Here is a 20,648-nt window from a genome sequence, read left to right as displayed (position 1 = left end):
TTTTTTCCTGAATTACCGCTGGGTGTGAATTGTGCTAAATAAGTTGCCTTATCTTCTCTGAAAAGCGTTCTGGACATTCAGCTGACATAAAACAACACTGTAATTAAACGAAAAAAACTATCCAGTGATGAAATGTTTTCTGTGTTGACAAATCTTGGATGTCCATGTCCTAACTGCTGGGATAATCACACAATGCGTATGACACGTTCAATTCGTGAACTAATGACTCCTTTGAACCGATTCATTTTAATGAATGGTTAAAACAACTGATCTTTCCAACAGTGAACTCAGGAGACATCTGAATCGGTGTATAACTAATCAGTAAAGCTTTACAATAAGGTTCTATTTTATTACATAAATTACATAAAAAGTACAGTTTGCTTACTCAAGCTTAAGCTTTAAAATAAATAAAACCACTTGTTTTTTTTGAAAAGCATATGACTACATTTTTCCACACAGTGCTATCAAGAATCGATAAGAGAATCATTAAAAAATCGGATCGATAAGCAGAATCGTCAGTGGCATTGATATTGAAAAAAATCGTATAAATTCCCATCCCCATGTGAAGACAGTAAAATTATAATAAAACATTTTGCTAACATGAGGTCTTGTGCAACTGTCAGTCTTTTTACAAAGAAACTAGGGTAGGCTATGCAGATTAAGACCACTATTCATCAGAATGCATTGATTAATCCCATGGCATGTAGCAAAAAAAAAAAAAAAAAAAAGGTGCGACCAAATCATATGCTGGTGCGACCAACTGAGAAAGTTGGTAGCACCAGTGCAACCAGTGGAAAAGTTAGTCTGGAGCCCTGTCTCATAACTATAAATTGTCTGTTATAGCTGTCCATTTGTACATAACATCTAAAAATTGTACATCTGTAAATAACATCTTAAGGCGAGACACTACAGGTGAATAGGGACATTTTTTTAACTAGCAGATATCACCATGAAACTTTCCCAGTTGATTACCTACATTAAGATGAGAAAAAAATGTATTACAAGTTTTCTGTAATGTAATGTTTAAATATGCAAATTAGACATAATCTAATTAAATATGCAATAATTTGTATATATATATAAAAAAACGAAATCTGAGTATTGGATAAAGCCAGGTTAAATTCTTTTTTCATTGCGTTCACATATTAGATGGGGGAAAAAAATACGGAGGGATTTATGGATATCTACTTTTTTTGCCATGTTTTTTGGAATAAAATGTTAAATAAATCAGGCTAGGAATAATATATTTACAGATCCCTCAGTATATGTCTTCATAACATAACTACAGTAAGTACAAGACTGAAAAGTTTGGTGTATATAGGTGTTACTGAAGTGGAGATTTCGGACTTCGAGTATGAGAGAAAAGTAATTTAGAGAAAACCGGCTTTATAGATTGGCATCAGACAATGAGATTGCACATTTAGAGTTAAAGGGCACCTATTATGCAAAATTCACTTTTACATGGTGTTTGAACATAAATGTGTGTTGGCAGTGTGTGAGCAAAACCACCCTAGAATGATAAAAATCCACCCAGTAGTTTTTTTACTATCTCAATAAATCATAAGCACTGTCTCAGAACACCCTGTTCTAGATTTTCCTCACTGTGACGTAGAAATGAGCTAAGCCCCACCAACGTGATTTGATTGACATCTGGTTTTGGCATAGACCCCGCCCTCGGTGATCTGCATCCTCCATTGTTTCAACGACAGCCGGTAATGTCTCCTAAGAAGTGTGTTGTGGGATGTAAGAATGGACATACTAGTCTTCACTGACATCAGAGCCACTGAAAACGCAGCGGATGGATTTTATTTATGAAGAAAAGGCACCACTTAAACTTCCTAAATACGAGATTCATTTTCTGACTGACTGTTAACGAGGGTCAAAGTTAATCCTAGAGTGTGGATCGTTGCCTAATTCGCGATCCAACGTCACCTCCAGAAAAAGTAAGTGTATTTTATGATTTTTGAGCAAATAGTCATTTCAATCGATGTCAGCCAGTTCAACAACAAATGCGTCTAAAGCTATATATTGTCGTCGTCATAGGATGTCTCAACAAACAACGTCAGACAGTTTTATGTCACGTAGGCATTTTTTTTGCAGCATTTACAAATGTAAATAAATTAAGGTCTGCTCTATCTCCATAGACAGTAGGCTATATAAACGTCTATCTCCCTCCCCTTAAGAAATAAATAAAAAAATTTGTTTGTACTTCACAGTAGTGTGTGTGTGTGTGTGTGTGTGTAGTTTCAAAAATTTGCGCGAACGTTATCACAGTTCGTGTGTGTGTGTGTGTGTGTTGCACATCCATAATGGCAAAGGGGACGCGATTAAAACTTTGTAAGTACATAAATGTATCAAATAACCATTGCGAGACGTTTAGTCCATTCTCATTCGTGTTTATTCTGTGCCGGACTCTCTTCATCATCTAGGTCCAGCAGCAGGGCGGGGATATGCAGCTCATTTACATTTAAAGTGGTACACGACAAAACAGCTCTTTTTAAAACAGGCCCCAAAAATGACATTTTCAAATGGTTATAATAAATTAACTGTGGGGTATTTTGTGCTGAAACTTCACAAATGCATTCTGGGGACACCCAAGACCAATATTACATCTTCTAAAAAGGGGCATAATAGGTGCCCTTTAAATCCCCCGTTTTACTTCACGATTGGTTGCTGATAGAAAGGAAATGACCATATTTGGATCTGACAGCATTGTACAGGAGAGAGAGCTTTCTAACGGTGAATCTGAACCTGCGAACGCAGAGCAGCGGGATAATTTAGAACGCCAACTTTTGTTGAATTTATGAGAAATCTACAGACGCAAACTGAGAAAGTGTAGTATAATAAAGACCTAAATGTGTATTTCTGACTTTTTTTCACCACAAGTCTAAAAGAAGACATGTTATTGAAGACAAATGTCCCAAAATCTCCAAAGTTTTTGCCTGCCGTGTCTCGCCTTAAACTGTACACCTCTAAATAACATATCTGTACATTCATAAAACTATTATATACATATACAGTATATATTAGCGATGTGTAATTAATGGTAGTTGATTTTTCGATTTGATTTTGGCTTCCAACGATTGGAACTAGCTTTTGTTCCTCACTAAGCCAAACTTAACATACAAATCAGCCAAATAAGTGAGTGTTGTAAAATGCAGTCTACTTTTGCTAAACTGCAGGATGTGCTTGATATTAAACAGTGTTATTAAAAGCGTATTAAGCCGCAAAAGAGATACTGTTCCCTAGGCGGCCTCCTGTGCTCACGCAAAGGTAAAATAGCCTACAAACAAATATACTGAAATGCAGTTTTGGTAAGTATTCTAATAAACAGTTGGTTATGTCTTAAGTGAATGTTAACAGTTGAGAAAAAAAACACGTGTAAAAGTATATTGGATCCGTGCAGCTCAAAGTGACAGCAGCCTAATAAACCTGCTGCAGTCATTTTTGTTAAATGGATTGTTTGGAGTAAAATCAACCTAGGGTCCTAGGGCTGCACAATATATTGAAATTATTGAAATATTGCAAATGTATATATTGCGATATGCATATCTACATCTACTGCAATAACTGTGGTCATGAACAAAAGACAGAGAAAATTACTCACTGCTCTTGGCTGAATAACTTTTGTAGCTTAAATAATAATTACTATATATTTAATTCATCCAGTAAAAACTAAGCAGTGTTTATTTTGCATTTGATTATTCAGTTTCTGTTGTTTGATAAACCTAATGTAGGCCTACCTGAAACCCTGAAACCTTGAACCCTGTGGTTTACACCGATGTAAAAATAACACTTCTTATGCTACAGTAAACTGTTCACTTCCAGAAGCTGTAGGGATGTTTTCTTGTTACAAAAAGAATGTGAAACATATGTAGGTTATTTCATTTTAAATATATTTTAAAGATAATTTAAGTTTATTTTACACACTTTAAGCATTATCGTATCGGATATCACATTATTTAATGAGTTATCGAATATCGCATTTGGGCAATTCCAGCGTTATGGACGTGACATTTGCAGTCAAAACTTGAATTTTTAATTCTCAGAAAATGCATTTAATACCAATATATTGTAAACATCTGTTTATATTTCCATACTAACTTAATAAAGGAGTCCAGACATTAGAAAAATATCAGTCTACGCATGCGTTTTATATTTAATATGAGGGAAATACACATGCGTTACGGACGTGACAAAAAAAAATCTCTAACTTTTTGTTACCAAAATATTTTTTAGTAATTCTGTGAATTACACTGCGCAAACCAAAAGCAATAGTACCCACCGAATGAAGAAGGGTTGGCTCTCCACAGAACATAAAATATTCATTTTATGTTATTTTTCGTTTTCGCATTTATGAGGAAAAAACAATGTTACGGACGTGACGTTACGGACGTGACCGCTCTGAAAGCGGCACTAAAATACGGCTTAAAACGTTCACAGAGACCTCAAACAGGCATTTAAAACACCAAATATTAAGGATTGGCATTATAAGCAAAAATAATATTCGATGTTTGTTCGAAAATCGTACCTCTCCCCCAACATGCTCACCGGTAAGACGCGTTCACTCAAATCCAGCTCCAACATTACATTTGAGTAGGCATTTAGTCTCATATTAATGTTTAAATAAAATAATTGTATTTTTTATTTCATATGTTGATTATATGAAAGGATAACAGCATGAGTAAGATCATAAGATGCAAATATATCGGATACGGACCGTATCATACGGTATATCAGTGGGCAGACATGATTTTGACCAATTCTTTAGTTTTTTTTAGTTTTTTTGTAGAAAGCCTTTCTTTAATGTGAATTTCGTTTTGTATAAATTGTATCTTAATTTTAATCAATGTTTCATCAACCAATTGCCTGGATTTTTTTAAATAAGAAGAAAATAGGCTATAGCAGACAATATAATCAGGACACAGAGGCGCCGTCGCGTGAAGTGGAGCGCGCCTCATAAATGAACCGAAACTCCGCGTATAATGTAGGCTACTTGCCTCACATACCTGAGAAATATATCTATAGGACGTCTGAAATGTCTACTTTTAAACTACTTTTAAGTCGTGAGTCAAAATGATTGCAATATCACTGTTATTTTGTCAGCTTGATCGCGGGATTATGATGAATATTCATGTTTTAACCAAGAGGGAAAAACGCGACATCCCGAAGGAAGTGTCCTATGGCTATAAGACATATGCTCTTAAAGTTGTACTGTATCATATACTACCTTCTGATATTCATATTTCGTTCTGTAACTGGCAGAGGAAGAGAAGATCCGTTAATGTGCGCTTTATCCGCCGCGCACTGAGGCGCTATATACAGAAATATACCACGCCGTATTAAAGAGCGGTCTCTATTGTTTACATTTTGTTATAAAATAGACTGAATTTGAAAGTTGAGACGTTTTTTCATATTAAAACTAACAAAGCACAAATATTATTGCGATTATTGGATATGCACTGAATATATGGTAAGCCTGAAACCGATCACAAGTGCATATGATTTGATGTGAAGCGTCCGTAACGGTCACGTCCGTAACGCATTATTATGGTTGTTCAAAGCAAAGTAGTGGAATGAAATGTCGATCCTAGTAAGCATACACATAGTTTAGCTTTGCATATAAAGTTTCAAGTTATTTTCATTTATAATTGTTATATTATATAAACTTAATCTTTAAAACGTTACAGACGTGACAGAGCACTGAAGCGTCGAGACCTCTTTATTAAAGCCCTTATAAATTCAACAGGCAATGCTGTTATGACCAAATTAGTATATTTATTTCTCAGGCATGCCTCCATCTTTCAGCAAAATGCTTTATGTTCAAATTAAGTTTTTAAAAGGGGGGTCTTTGATACCTCTTTTGAAAGCATGAAATATGGCTGGTTGAAATTAAAATTTTAGCATTGTTGCTCACCTCATATGTGGTGGAAAAACAAGGCAATTTTCTTAAAATTTCTGATACAGCACATTAATACAGTATATTACAGACCTAAATGGACAACTTAAAAGGGGTTTTGATCTTTAGGTAAAAACTTTATTTTTTCAGGGTAAGGATGACCTTTGCGTGGAATTGCCCATTTTTCTTTAATATCATGCAGCCCTATAGGGTCCTTTGCACCATGACATCAAGCCAAACACAAGATACAAATCGAGATACAAATTGGCTCCAATTTGTATCTCATAAATTACCCCACTAATAATGCCCAGAATGGTACCAAACTTCTACAGTAGTACAAATAGGCTCTGTGCTCATAAAATGAGGCACTGGAAAGTTTGTAAGTACATCAGGAGTTTATTTAAATAACACTTGCCTGACGGCTCATGCTACTGCTAACCCGGACACCTACATCACACTACATCCTTATGCATCGCTTTCTGCGAGGACTTTTACGTGCTTTTCTCAACTTAATGAAGTGATGTCGGTGTCCGGGTTAGCAGTAGCATGAGCCGTCAGGCAAGTGTTATTTAAATAAAATCCTGATGTATTTAGGTCCCGTTTCAGCCACAAAGTTTCAATGCAAGTATATAATCTCTTACCAAGATTTAAATGCGTGACTATATTCTGCCCTGTTAAGGGAATTTGGTTTCTTTGTCTGGTTCTCAAAGGTTCGTTCTTGTGATTCGTTTGCTATTCTGTAATCTGCTTTTCCTTTCTTTCTTTCTTTACTTTCATCACCGGTTATACATGTGTATATATCTATATATATTCTTTGTTACGTATAGTTGTATGCTTATATAGCTTCATTTATTAAAACCCAATATATGCTTAATTGTCTCTGTCTGCTAGCCTGGCAAGCCAGACTACATCAAGATGTTTAGTCTGGCAACTCACCATAGACACGCTCACTCCGAGGGGCGGGATAAACGGCTGTCTTTCAAATTCCCTCTGCACGCAATAGGACAGCGCTTCAACCAACCAGAGCGTTTTCCCAACAGCGGAGCTAGTTGATAGATTCATTCAACTTTTGCCATATCTGGCCGGCAAAACGACGAACACATCTTCCTTTTTTAAAGAATGACTTAAGTGCCGTTCTTTGCTCTTTTCTCAAAGAAAAACTTAACTCCAAGTCCTCCAGAGTCGCGGACAAAGCCGATTCGAAAGACTGTTCTCCAGCAGCCGTCATTCTTTGTTTTCAAGTCGCAGGCAGGTAACCGTCGCAACTCTGTCGTCATATGTTAAGCCCGCCCCCGCCTACTCTATAAGCGACGTGATTGGCCTGACCCAATTTAGGTTTTTGCAGCTAGAAGGTCTATTGAGAGTTGCTAGACCCACCTGGCTGCAAAATACATTTTGCTGCCGCTAGGGTGCGTCTAGATTTCTAGGCTATCTGTCTGCTGCTCACTGAACAAAACCGTGTGTTTAACGTGTGATCTGAGCTACAAGCTTTATTATTGACTGACGCTAGCCTGCAAGTTAGAAAACCTTATAAAACAAGGAAGTTATTCATCATGGCCAGATGAATAACCTCTCTTAAGAATTATAAGAAGAACAATCCTCCTTGAGAGTTTGTGTGAAATCGCATAATTTCGTCCGGTAAAGAACAAATTTATTTGATGCAGAATTTACCTTGCAGTTTATCCTTAAATAATGATTTTAGCCTATCTGTATATTCATAATTAATTATAATTCGTTGTGGTTAATTATCTATATACAGAAATACGAATATACGGCTAAGGATTCCCTTTTTGGGCGATTTACAATGTATAGGTAATCTGGCTCATAACCATTGTGATAAGTCATTGATATCAAATTATTAATTATTAATCATAAATTCCCCTCACTGGAGCCGATACTGTTACAGGACTCATGGGATATTACAAAAAATAATCCAAACTATAATAACCTATAATAGTCTAGCCTACATATTTTAAAATTGTATTATATATTGCTGCCACAATAACCATTTCAAAAATGTAACGTGCTTTCATCCGTTTCCCATTTTTGTTCGCTGAGGTGGAGCTGTGATGAAATATTGTTCTTGTAAATACTTTCCAGCATTTTAGTAATAAAAGTGTACATCTTACATACGGTACTCGGTAGTGATCAAAAATGATTTAAACAGTGAATTTTGAATCTCTTCTTGTAAACTCAGAGATGGGGATTCAGACGGCAATTAAATTCCCACACGACCTGTTTGTCAAAAAACAATTTGGCCAGGGATTTTACGCGGGTTGGGTGAGAAAAAACACTGATATTATGGATTCGGACAGCAATACAATCACTTACCCCTGTAAATGTTTCAAATTCCGTACGAGCCCAAGAAAAACAATTAGCGTCTGAATAGGAGGACTTAACTGACAGTCTGCTTTCACTGGCCTTTGAAAGCACTCCGCGGACGGCGCCGTCTTTTAGAACAACTATTTGCTGTATCGCTGCCATAGTTTGAGCAAACTCCCCACCACAATCATTCCCTTTAAATAGACTATTAAGCCTTTAATGGTTGGGCAACTGATGTACCTTTGGATCATATAATTAAAAATCTAACAACAATCCGTATAATGACAATTTATTCTTTGAATGAAAACACTTGAATTAGCCTAATTGAACACTGTCTGGTAGGGGTGTCGAAATTAATCGTTTCTATGATGCATCGCGATGCAGACAAGGACTATTCAGTATTGGTTAAGTAATAAACCATAACTGATTATAATGTACTGACTAGGGATGTCCCGATCAGGTTTTTTTGCCCTCGAGTCCGAGTCCGAGTCATTTGATTTTGAGTATCTGCCGATACCGAGTCCCGATCCGATACTTCTATAATACATAAAAAAAGAATAAAGAAGAGCGAAAAAACAGATCCAGGATGTTCCTTATTTTTTATTTAATTCACCTTATTTTAACTAGGGATGGGAACGACACGGGATTTGGGAAATCGACTGTCGAGGACCATGTGTCGACTTTTTGTCGGATTGTCGGCCTTTCTTTTCTTTTTTTTTTAAAGGGGGGGTGAAATGCTCATTTTCACTCAATCTCCTGTTAATCTTGAGTACCTATAGAGTAGTATTGCATCCTTCATATCTCCAAAGAGTCTTTAATTTTATTATATTTATAAAAGACAGATAGGCTGTCCCGAGTCTTTCCGCAAAAAAACGAGCGTCTGGAGGCGGGCCGTGTGCTATAGCTGTGCTAACCGAGCTAACAACACACAGAGACATTTTTTTTAAGCAGTTTACTCACCGAATGCGATCGCGAACCTTTATCATTGTGACTGCTCGATCCGCATTAGACGATCTGCAAATCCGTCGATCTGGGCTTTGTTTATAAAACAATCATTGTCAAAATGCAGGGAACAAACAGTCTTACACAGCTCCGTTGATGCTCTGAAAAAACAAACTCCATCCACTGGTCCACTTAACGCTGGGTTCTTTGGGAATCTGTGCAGGGTTGTCTTGCCCTGGCATACAAAAACACACTTCTTTGGTGACATTGACTTCCAAAACCCGAGCACACAGCGCTTTGATGGCGTACTGCTTTCGCTATCTTGCTCTGGTCTACGAGTGCGCGCGCGCGTCTTTCCGGGAGAAGTGGGGTCAACGGTCAAGTGGCGATTCCATTTAGAAAAAATTGATTGTTTTATTTAAAATGTTTTATTTCATTATGGGAAAAGTGCCACTTTATGATGTGTATTTGAATAGGAAATGTAATAAATTAAAAGCCAAAAAAAAAAAAATGCAATTTGGAAATCCCACAAGCCCCGCCCCCTCGACATGTCGACACTCAATTTTTTTTGTCGAGTGGAGCATGTGTCGAATGTCGGTCGTTTTGTCGACAAAAAGTCCCATCCCTAATTTTAACATTCAACAACTCTGTTAACAAACAGTTAGACTACCTCACAGCACTTCTGTGAGGTAGCTTGAACAATCAAGTAATAAATAAATTCTTCACTTTTGGACTTAAGTGCAACAGTAAATATAAAAAAGTCTAATATATAAACAAATAGCACCTCAACTTAAATACCCGGTAGGCATGTAAAAAAATAAAAGTGCCACAGTGTTTGCAAAGCCAGTAATGTGCTTTTAGGAACTGCACTCCTAACTCTTACGCCGGTTTCACACTGCACTGTTAGCAGAGCGTGCAGCGCGTATTTTTTTCGCCGCCCATGTTAACAGATTAAACTAGTCTTTACCGCACGCAGTCGCAGAGGTGGCGCGGCAGTGCGTATAGCAGAGCAGGAGCAGCAGTGCCGCGATCGTTTCGGCGCCGAGTCTAATTTTGCTGCGCCGCTTTTGCTGAATTAAAGTGACATTGATCATGGCCAAAATACACTGCAGTTTTATCCAAAAAGTGCATTGATGATATCTATTGTGTTTTAAACAGTCAATCAAATGACCAACAGCAATGTAAAAAAAAAAAAATTCCAAAAACAAACTTGTTGCCATAACAATAAAAACAAAGATGAACCAAAAGTTATATAAATGAAATTATTAATAAAATAAGCTTCTTGACAAGTCTTTTCTCTTAAATGTATTTGAAAACGAAAAAAAGCAATGCCAACTTATCCATTATAGAGTACTCTGTCTGTACACAACCCGCGGTTCAGCCGCGCGTGACAAACTGCCAGTGTGAAAGCAAAACGCGCGTGTCCTGCTCCTGCTCACCATACGCACTGCTCCTGCGCTGCTTACGCGCGTGCAATGTGAAACCGGCGTAACTCTGTGCCACCGCATAACTATAGATGTGTTAAAAAATAATGAGAATATATATACATATATATCCGAGTCCTGATCGGGAGGTAACGTCCGATTCCGATCGAGTCTGAAAACACGTGATCGGGCCCGATTTCCGATCATGTGATCGGATCGGGACATCCCTAGTACTGACGTCATTTGTCACGTACGTGCTTTGTCGCGGAAGCATACAATGCCAGAGGGAGGAGAGACGCGAGTGCGAGAAAATTAAATGCTCCAACTACTTTAAAAGCCTACATCTGGGCACATTTCGGCTTTTATGAACAACCTGGTAAGCACGACCTGCAGAAGACACGCGCTGTGTGCGCTCATGTCACGCACAAATAAAATATGCAGGAGGTAATACCACAAAATTGATAAACCACATTAGCAGTTTTCACCCCGAGCTGTTAACGCCTGGCAGGGTCTGACTGCTTTAGAGTAAGTGGATGAGCTCCAACGTCACCCGAATCCACAGCTAGACATGTGCCGGTATTCGGTAATGCAATAAATCGCGGTAATGAATAAGCAGGATATTGTTATCGCGGGCACTTCAAAATACCGTGAAAAATAATAGAGCAGAATTTATATTTATAGAATGCGCATTAGCTTATTTTCCATCAACCGCTTAAACAAACACTGCGTATATGCTGCGCGAAACACGTGCGCACTCTGATGTAAACAATCCCCACATGTAGAAGCACTGTGTGCATGCGGCGCAGTGCACACTGTAGTCTAATGTACGGTAAACAATTCTCACAGGGAGAAGCAGCATGGCGGAAGGAGGAACGCTGCCGACGATTTACCCCTCTTCTAAAAGCAGGGCTGCCAACTCTACGCATTCAGCATGAGACTCACGCAATTTACACTTTTCACACGCTCTCGCGCCACACATCCATTTTCTCACGCAGAGAAAAATCACGGTGCAAAGAGGACACTGACACCGACAGACTAGACAGAGCAGGTTATTTTGATATGAAAAAAAATTCTCAGGTTCTGTCCATTTTATTATGAAATTCAGACAATAAATACCATTTTGGTGCTTGTAAGTCGCTGTAGCGCCTCAGTTCAAGTAAACCGATCATCCGTTACTTTTTATTTAAAGCTACACTGTGTGATTTTTACCCCCATCTAGCGGTGAAATTGTATATGACTACCCAGTGAATATTAGTTTCTGTTCCTCTCAATTCTGAGGGCGTTTTAACTCCTACGGTGGCCGAATTATTCCAAGATTAACATGGCTTCCAGTTATCACTTCGTCCATGACAATAATAAACAATACGTCTAAAATGAATAAAACTACAGGACAGATGCCAGGAGGTAAACGTCACCCTTGGAATCGGCTATCCCAGCATAATCAGATTAGACTAACGTTACAATGTGTACAAAGTAAAAGCAATTAAAAATAACTAAAATTTACAGTGTCCTTTTTTTATATAGCTTAAAAAATTGCGCCTTTAAAACTATTCATCACCTGTGATCCGTCGCAGCACAGATTTATGTTACAAGGTAAACAATACTTTTTCACCATTGACGCGAGGATGAAGTTATACTAGAGGTCGTTCTGGCGTTATGCACAACCATGCTATGGTTAGACAAGCAACTATAAAACTTCGAATTTACACAAATGAATTACAACAGGCTGAATTACCTGTCGAGAAGAAAGCAGGCAACCTCGGCGTCCGTTTTAAAATCTTGTCCTCATGAGCTCTTTCCATCTGGGAAAAGTTACTCCAATATTGACTATGGTCTTGCTGATTTGCCTGTCGTGTTGACGTTTTAATTCTCTCTTTCAAATTTGAGCACGCACGCACGCACACACACACACACTGCCGGCGCTCGCGAGTAATCTCCCCCTCGCATTCGTCACGGTGTCACTGACTGAAAAACGCAAAAGGCGAAGCTTGAATTTACAGGCATATCCCTCTTTGGCTAATGTAGTTTCAAGATGGAGGGGCAACATGGCGACCGGCATTCGAACCATAGGCCCTGTCCCAAATCGCGCACTTCATGTGGACTTTCGGTCTCGTGGACTTGAATTGCGCGTGCTCGCCGAGTCTACGAGTCCGTAGACCGTCCCATTCAGCATTTTAACGCTCTGAAGTGTGCTCAGCAGCGCCCCCTTTGTACCCTTGAAGCGGTCTTCCGCGAAGCCCGCATAGAAGCAGGCTTCACGCACTTTAACTACCCAGGAATCCTTGCGAAAGGCCAATCAGACAGCGGATGGGAGGAGATTTCGCTCAGGGATAATTGTTGACATGGCTGAGAAGAAAATATTACGGTTTTTATTACCTAGATGTATATTTTACTAGTTGTTACCTACAGTTTATACAAACATTATTGTCATCGAGCAGTGGTTGATGTCTCAAACATAATAATAGTGAGTTGAATAATACGATCACATTATAATTCATTAAATAAATAGAACCGAATGTCGGGGCTTTACTGAGTCATATGTAAACATAGTATGAATATTTAAACATGTAAATTCATCTGAAACTCATGCACATTTTCATTATGTGTTAAAATTGTAATCTTAGTTCAAATGGAACATTATGTATTATGTAGCTAGCTACAACTGTATACATCTTTTAAATAAGCATGATGTATCTATTGTCTAATGCCCAGGTGGCATGCACAATATAAAAATATAGATCTGTAAAATTAGGCTGTGTAGTTGACATGAAGATAAGACGTCGGAGCGCAAAAACGTGATTTCTCCTGTCCAACAACAACCAGGCCGTTATTTCCGGCGGGACGATCGAGTCTGTCCCAAAAATACCTCTCAATGCGCCCTCGTGGCCTCGCGCCAAGGGCCCTATAGGTCTGCACTACATTACGTCACCAAAGTGTGGACTCTGAGGAAGTCCACAAGTCCGGAGTGTGCCATTTGGGACAGGGCCATAGATATCATATAAAGGCTAGATGTCTTAAGGCGGAGTCACTTCCGGCATCAACGGCGGCCATCTTAGGACAGGGCTCTGTGAATTAAGGTGAGTGAGCAGCACGCACACAAATCCTCTTATCTCGCTGAAATCTTGACGGATTTACAAACGATGGTTTCTTACAAACGTTATTAACGTGGCTATAATTCTGAATGCTTAAACATTTTGAACATAATTATTCATATGTATGCAGTATAATAGCTACATCTCTGACGTTTATAACAAACCAAACCGTTTGAAAATCAGTAGAAAATTGAGCAAGTTATGGTTATTTAAAAGTACATGCACCATGTTATGAGTGAGCGAGCACCCTGTCGTAAGATGGCCGCCGTGTGCGGATGTCGAGCTCCATTGGCCAGCAGCGCGGATGAGACATCTAGCCTTTATATGATATCTATGATTCGAACCCCTCACCCGTATGTACTTTCAATGGCAGATTATAAACTTAAGAGAATACTTTATTACTTGAAAGAAGTAAATATACATTAATGAGCACATATATTTTTGAAAGAACTAAGTGTTTTTTGCTAAGAATCAACTAAAAAAGTTACACAGTGTAGCTTTAAAGATACAGTACAACTTACCGAAAGATATATATGCCTCATACATAAACAAAACTGCAGGTGAACAATTATGTCACAGAACGTTACATTTACCTCAGGAAAGCCATTTAATGACCAACACGTTAGTTGACTAGAAGAAAATAGCTAGAGAGGAGTATTTTGCTAAATATGTGCACTATATTACATTTGTATTATATTTTTACTTGTGTCATAATTGTTATTATAATGAAAACCAAATTATATTAAATTAAATTTGTTCATTTTTAACCTTTAATAATACCAGCTGACAGGGCTCTCTGTATGTTTACAGCATTATGTGAGATATATTTTTTTCTTGAGACAAATTAACGTGTAGGCTTATCTACTGTAGCCTACCTAATATTTATCCAGAGTCAATATTGAATCAAGATTGAAATCAAATCCCAAGAATTGAATTGAAATCGTGAAAATTGTGTAAAATTCTGTTTAGTTACCAAATGTTTTGACAATCACAATTACACCTATAAGATGCAAGTTTTTTTTTTTTCTACATCCCCCTAATCCACCCGCTTCTTTTGAGCAATTAAAATATCGTGATAATAACGTATACCGTGATAAAAGCTCAATCAATTAATCGCAGCATGAAAATTTGATACCGGCACATGCCTATCCACAGCTAAAAGTAAATCATCCACCTGCCCCAATAATTTTCTCTGATTTAAGTATCCGGTCAAATTACAATTATTCTGTGTTGTTACGTATGATTATAAATGGATGATCGTCACCTTCAACAGCGGATTCGGCGACGGTTGATGCGCGCATCTTTAATGGTAACATAATACACTGACTAATGAGCACTGCTTTTAAATGAACCTTTCTTTAAAACAATTTATTTGACAGATTTTCCTTTTCTTAATGGCATTAACAAGCTTTACTCCCTTGAAACTTAAACTGGAATGTCACTGTTTCTGTCACTGCGACTTCCCAAACAGGCGAGTATACACTAAGTTCATTTCTAAGTGAGCAATTCGACAACTACTCTTTACACCTGTGAGGAGAGGGTATTACCATTTGTGTAAAGAGCTTGGCATTTTGAAATATCTTGCTTTCCAAAGAGATTAAAGAGATTTTACAGTAATTTTGAATGTTGAACTTAATACAGAGAACTGTGTGTAGTGTTTTTTAATATGATATACAACTGAAAACTGAGTGTAAAGCAGGAACTGTAGTGGCAATTTTGCAGCCTTGTTTAAGGATTTGGTACATTAGAGTTTTGAAGTATTGGTGATTGCATTTCAAGTTCCAATTAAATATATAAACAATAGAGAAACTGTAATTAATAAATGTGAAACACAAACCTCAGAACATTGAGTTGACAGTTTGGACTCTTCAGTCCAGCACAGAGCAGCTTCACTGAATACTGCAGGTAATTGTTATTTAGGTCCAGCTCTCTCAGGGAGGAGTTTGATGATTGTAGAGCTGAAGACACAACTTCACAGTGCTGATCTGTGAGATCACAGTCTGCCAAACTGAAAAAAAATAAAGGACATTTGATTAAAAGGCATGCAGGTGTCAAGACCAACTTCATCTATCATTGTGGGGGTATTATGTTAATATTTCAATTCAGTTGATATTATGTTCATATTTTCACACTCACAGAGCTTTTCTGCAGTTCCTCACAGCAGGTAACAGTCTCCTTAGACCCTCTTGTGATGATATGATCTTGTACTTTTTAGGGTCAAACTCATCCATCACCTCCTCTGACATCAGGATCATGTTTGCCAAAGTTGAACATTGTGCAAGAGAAAGACGTTTGTCATTTGTTCCGGATTTTAAAAATGCCTGCATTTCTTCAACAATAGAATTATTCTTCATCTCAATCAAGCAGTGTGACAGATTCATCCATCTCTCAGGGCTGGCATTGTTTTGTTGACCTCGTTTGAGGTTTTGGATTATGTTCTTGATGCTCTCTGGGATGTTCTCTGTGTGAATCAGCACATCCTGTAAGAGTCTCTGATTGGACTCCAGTGAGATGCCATGAAGAAAACGAAGGAAAAGATCCAGGTGTCCATTTTTACTCTTCAAGGCTTTATTCATTGCTCCCTTCAGAAACACATCCAGAGGAACAATCTCACACTGATTTCTGGACTTTCCTGTTAGGAATATTTTCATAACTTCACTGTTCTTGTGTAAATAACAGAAAAACACATACAGAGCAGCAAAAAACTCCTGAAAGCTGAGATGTACAAAGCTGTAAACCTTCCTGTGATAAATCACAGATTCCTCCCTAAAGATCTCAGTGCAAATCCCAGAATACACTGAGGCGTCAGTGACGTCTATGCCGCTCTCAATCAGGTCCTCCTCATAGAACATCACATTGCCCTTCATCAGCTGATTGAAAGCCAGTTCAGCAAGTTTCACAATCACTTCTCTGTTGGACTGCAGGAGTTTCTCTGGATCTCTCTCTTCATATTTCTGGTTCCTCATACTAGTTTGAATGAGGAGGAAGTGTATGTACATTTCAGTCAGAGTTTGAGGGATTTCTGCACTGAGATCTTGTTTCAGGATGTTTTGAAGCACAGTGGCTGAGATCCAGCAGAAGACGGGTATGTGGCACATGATGTGGAGGCTTCTTGCTCTTCTGATGTGTGAGATGATTCTGCTGGCTTGATGCTCATCACTGATTCTCTTCCTGAAATATTCCTCCTTCTGAGGGTCATTGAATCCCTGAATTTCTGTCACACGGTTGATGTATTTGGAGGGGATCTGATTGGCTGCTGCTGGTCTGGTGGTGATCCAGATGAGAGCAGAGGGAAGCAGATCTCCTTTCATGAGGTTTGACATCAACACACCCACTGATGAAGACTCAGTCACATCAGAAACTTTCTCACTGTCTGAAAACATCAGTGCAATTCTGCTTTCATCCAGACCATCAAAGATCAACACAACTGTACATTCATCATAAATCTTTGAGTTCAGATCTTGAAGTTCAGGATGAAAGTCCAGCAGAAGTCTGTGAAGACTGTACTGATGATCTTTAATCAAGTTCAGCTCTCTAAATGGAAGAACAAATATGAAATCTACATCCTGATTGGCTTTTCCCTCGGCCCAGTCCAGAATGAACTTCTGCACAGAGACGGTTTTTCCAATTCCAGCGATGCCTTTAGTAAGAACAGTCTTGATTTTGTCTTTCTTCTCTCTTCTCTTCTCTTCATATCCTAGTTCAGGTGAAGGATCAAAGATGTCATTGCAGTTGATTGGAGTGTCTTGGAGGGTCTTGTAACTTTTCTCCATCTGTAGCACCTCATGTTCTTCATTCACTCCTTCACTCTCTCCCTCTATGATGTACAGCTGTGTGTAAATCCTGTTCAGGAGGGTCTGATTCTCTTGTAGTTTGAATCCCTCAAATAAGCTCTCATACTTGTTCTTCATGCTGGTTTTGTGCTGGTCTTTGACTCTCTGCAGATCATCATGCACTGGCTGGTGAGAATCGAGCTGCAGGGCTGCTTCTGTGTCATGATGACTGATGTGTTTCTGACAGGAGGAGGATGAGCTGGTCTGACAGGACACATCTCTGATCTGGTCAGCTCTCCCACCACTGAAAACACATTTGTGAAAATAAAGAAAATAATTAAATATGTTTAATATGAAAATCATATCATATGAGTAGTGTTTGCTCTTACAGGCAAATTTCCATCTATTATGGCCAACTGACATCCTAATATCACACATGGAGTTTCTCAAGGTTCTGTTCTAGCAATGATATTTTAACCCATCGGTGTTTCCCATTCATTAACTAGATTGTGGCCGCCCACCATAGTCTAATCTGTCCCGCTACAGTTTCATAATAAACCAAAAATATAACTAAACTTAACCATTAAAGTTCAGGTAGAATTGACCAAATTTTGTCTTTGAAATTTGCACACTGAACATGGGTTGGAGCTCTTATAAATCAGGCATTTGGGGGCAGATAATGACCTCCATATTTAAAGTAGGGAGACATCAAGTTTTCATTAGTCAAAATGTTCAAAAAAAGAAGAAAAGAAGACAGAAGCCTAACATTTTTGCCATAAAGATTAAACCAGACACCATTATTTTAAAATATCACAGAAGCACTGACATGGAGAAAAAGCAGTGTTTATCTTAAATGATTACATGCAATTAATTTACAAGTAAATGATGACTGACGGTAGATGAAAAGAGACTGCAAACTCAACTTGTTTCTGCATTTCCTTGTTGCACATTAATGTCTCCTTTGCCACAAGTGAAGCATTTGAAAAATCAGAGATTTTAAGTCTGAATAACCTGACACCTTTCCTTTAGAAATAGAAAATCACAGATTTCCTGTAATCTTGATCAGCTGATGTGGATCCTGATTTTTTTTTATATATGCTTTATATAAATGCTTTATATATATATATGCTTCATTGTCTGGTTTGAGCAGTCATGCATTTGTGTCATCAACATAAGATTACAAGTTTAGAGATAATCAGTCGATTCATAGGAAGTTATTATTGGCTGATTTATGGCAGATCGATCAGAGTATCCTTACAAACCACTTACATTTATATATTTAAAATACTGGAATGAGCAAAGATTTTGTGGCACCTCCAGCAATTTGTAATGACAACCAGATTGGGAACCACTCATTTTATTTATTCCTAACCAGACTTATTTAAAGTTTAAGTTGCAGGTTAACCACCACAGCCAATTAATGTGTAAATTAAAGTGCTCTCTATATATATATATATGTGTGTAATTATTTCTGTCTTAAAATGCGTTAAAATAACATTTATTGGGGTTTCTTCAAAGGTAGCGTGTTTTTTCAGTTACTGGTGATGACGTCACAAGAGGAACTCGCAACCCATACTCTGCTAGATTCTTACTGTATTATGGCTATTTGGAGAACGACTGAGGATGTGGGAAACCATCAAATTCTTTATGGACCACAGCCCTACAATTTTTAACCGGTCAGGCGTGAGAGAGGGGAGGAAATTGCCAGGACCCATGGCACTCAAAGAGTTATTAATGCTTGGTGTGAGGAGAATGAGTGGAGGGTTGGCCAGGTGTCCTGGTGAGTAGCTACTTTATAGCTAGTCTAGGCTAGCCTGGTGCAAACTTAACCCGGATAATATAAGGGAACAAGCCAGTCTTTTCAAAAGTTTGCCGTCATGTAGAATAGCAAGGAGGGACAACGACTGAAGACATTATTAACTTACATGGTGTCAGTCCAAATCAGAGCTGTAGAGATGCACACACTGCACAGGCACCAATCGCTAGTCTCAATGACGCCTCAAACGTCACGTAATACCCTTCCTCAATCCACGCTATTTCTCATGATTTAATTAGCGATGTTTATTGTCAGAAAAGAAAAAGAGAGATCGATGTCCCCATCACTGTGTTTGTGTGGGCTATGCCACCCAATTGAATCAGCAGTGGAGAGTATGTGCTGCCGTGAGGTGAACGCGTTTTGGAGTTTAGTGGAACAGACCTGCGACCGGCCGATCTGACGTGCCTGAACCCGTTTGTTTTGCGAATAGCTTATTCTCATTTCAGGCAGGATCACGGTCCCCTTGAAGTCAGCACACACGAGTATGTTTACAGTTGAGTTATTTTATCCATAAGTTTTTTATAAAATAAAACATACAACCAACTTTTCTGTAGTTGTGTAAGGCATCTATAGCTATGACTATGCCGGTAACTCTACTAGTAAGTTCCTCTTATGACATCACGCCACATCTAGTGGAAGGGAGCGGGAGCGGTTAAAACCACTGTTAAAAGTGCCAACCTTTCATATTATATTCAGCATTTTGGTATAAAAAACAATGGTGGGCGGTTCTTATCTTTACGTTTAATAAACACATTGCATTATCTTCGTGAAAAATTTAACCTGCAATTTACACTTTAAAGGATAATTGTCACATTGTAACACTGATGCAACACATGTAACAAAACTCATTCCTGTGTAAATGGAGGTCTAACAGAGAAATGGCAGAGAGAAGCACAAGAAAACACAATTTAACAATTCCTTTCTTTGCATCTTGACTTCCACTTGTTAATTGTTATACTTGTTAAATAACTTTAGCCATATGAAATGTAAAATTTTCTGAACCTTTGTGCATTGTGTTAATGTGTCTCTCACCCTACTGATGATACTCACACAGGTTCAAAGGTCACTGGTCCATCACTGAATTTCGTGGCCTTCATGGTCAGACAGTTGGATACTGGAGAAGCTGCTCTCTTTCTTTTCCTGTTGTTGATAATGAGAAATAAACAGAAATATTTCAAATAGTTTCCATGCAGATTATTTGTCTGCTCCATTAAATTAACCCTGTAAATACTTCTGTAATTTATAGAGCAGTATTTGCATTAGTTTTAGAGAGAAAACATGTTTTATTAATAGTAGGGTACAGCAGGGCTAAAGACCACCGGGGTAAAAGCTGCATTTGATTTTATTATCCTTTAAACCACTAGATGGCACAAAAACTTT

General features: G+C 38.2%; 1 protein-coding gene across 2 annotated transcripts in view; it reads right to left on the bottom strand.

Moving 5' to 3' along the window:
- LOC311295030 (NACHT, LRR and PYD domains-containing protein 3-like) overlaps nucleotides 1–20,648 on the bottom strand; it is a gene marked incomplete at its 5' end in the record, with an annotated part of 145,985 nt that overhangs the window by 35,049 nt on the left and 90,288 nt on the right. The window contains 3 exons of one of the 2 annotated variants that reach the window (XM_084416207.1): nucleotides 15,517–15,687; nucleotides 15,816–17,756; nucleotides 20,319–20,408. In XM_084416207.1, coding sequence (XP_084272333.1) covers nucleotides 15,517–15,687; nucleotides 15,816–17,756; nucleotides 20,319–20,408 — 2,202 coding nt within the window. The remainder of the gene's footprint in view (nucleotides 1–15,516; nucleotides 15,688–15,815; nucleotides 17,757–20,318; nucleotides 20,409–20,648) is intronic. The other variant, XM_084416206.1, reaches the window with a different exon arrangement.

This window comes from Rutilus rutilus, assembly GCF_951802725.1.
Source record: "Rutilus rutilus genome assembly, chromosome: 1".
In the NCBI taxonomy this organism is placed as follows: domain Eukaryota; kingdom Metazoa; phylum Chordata; class Actinopteri; order Cypriniformes; family Leuciscidae; genus Rutilus; species Rutilus rutilus.
This window is presented reverse-complemented; position numbering and strand designations above follow the sequence as displayed.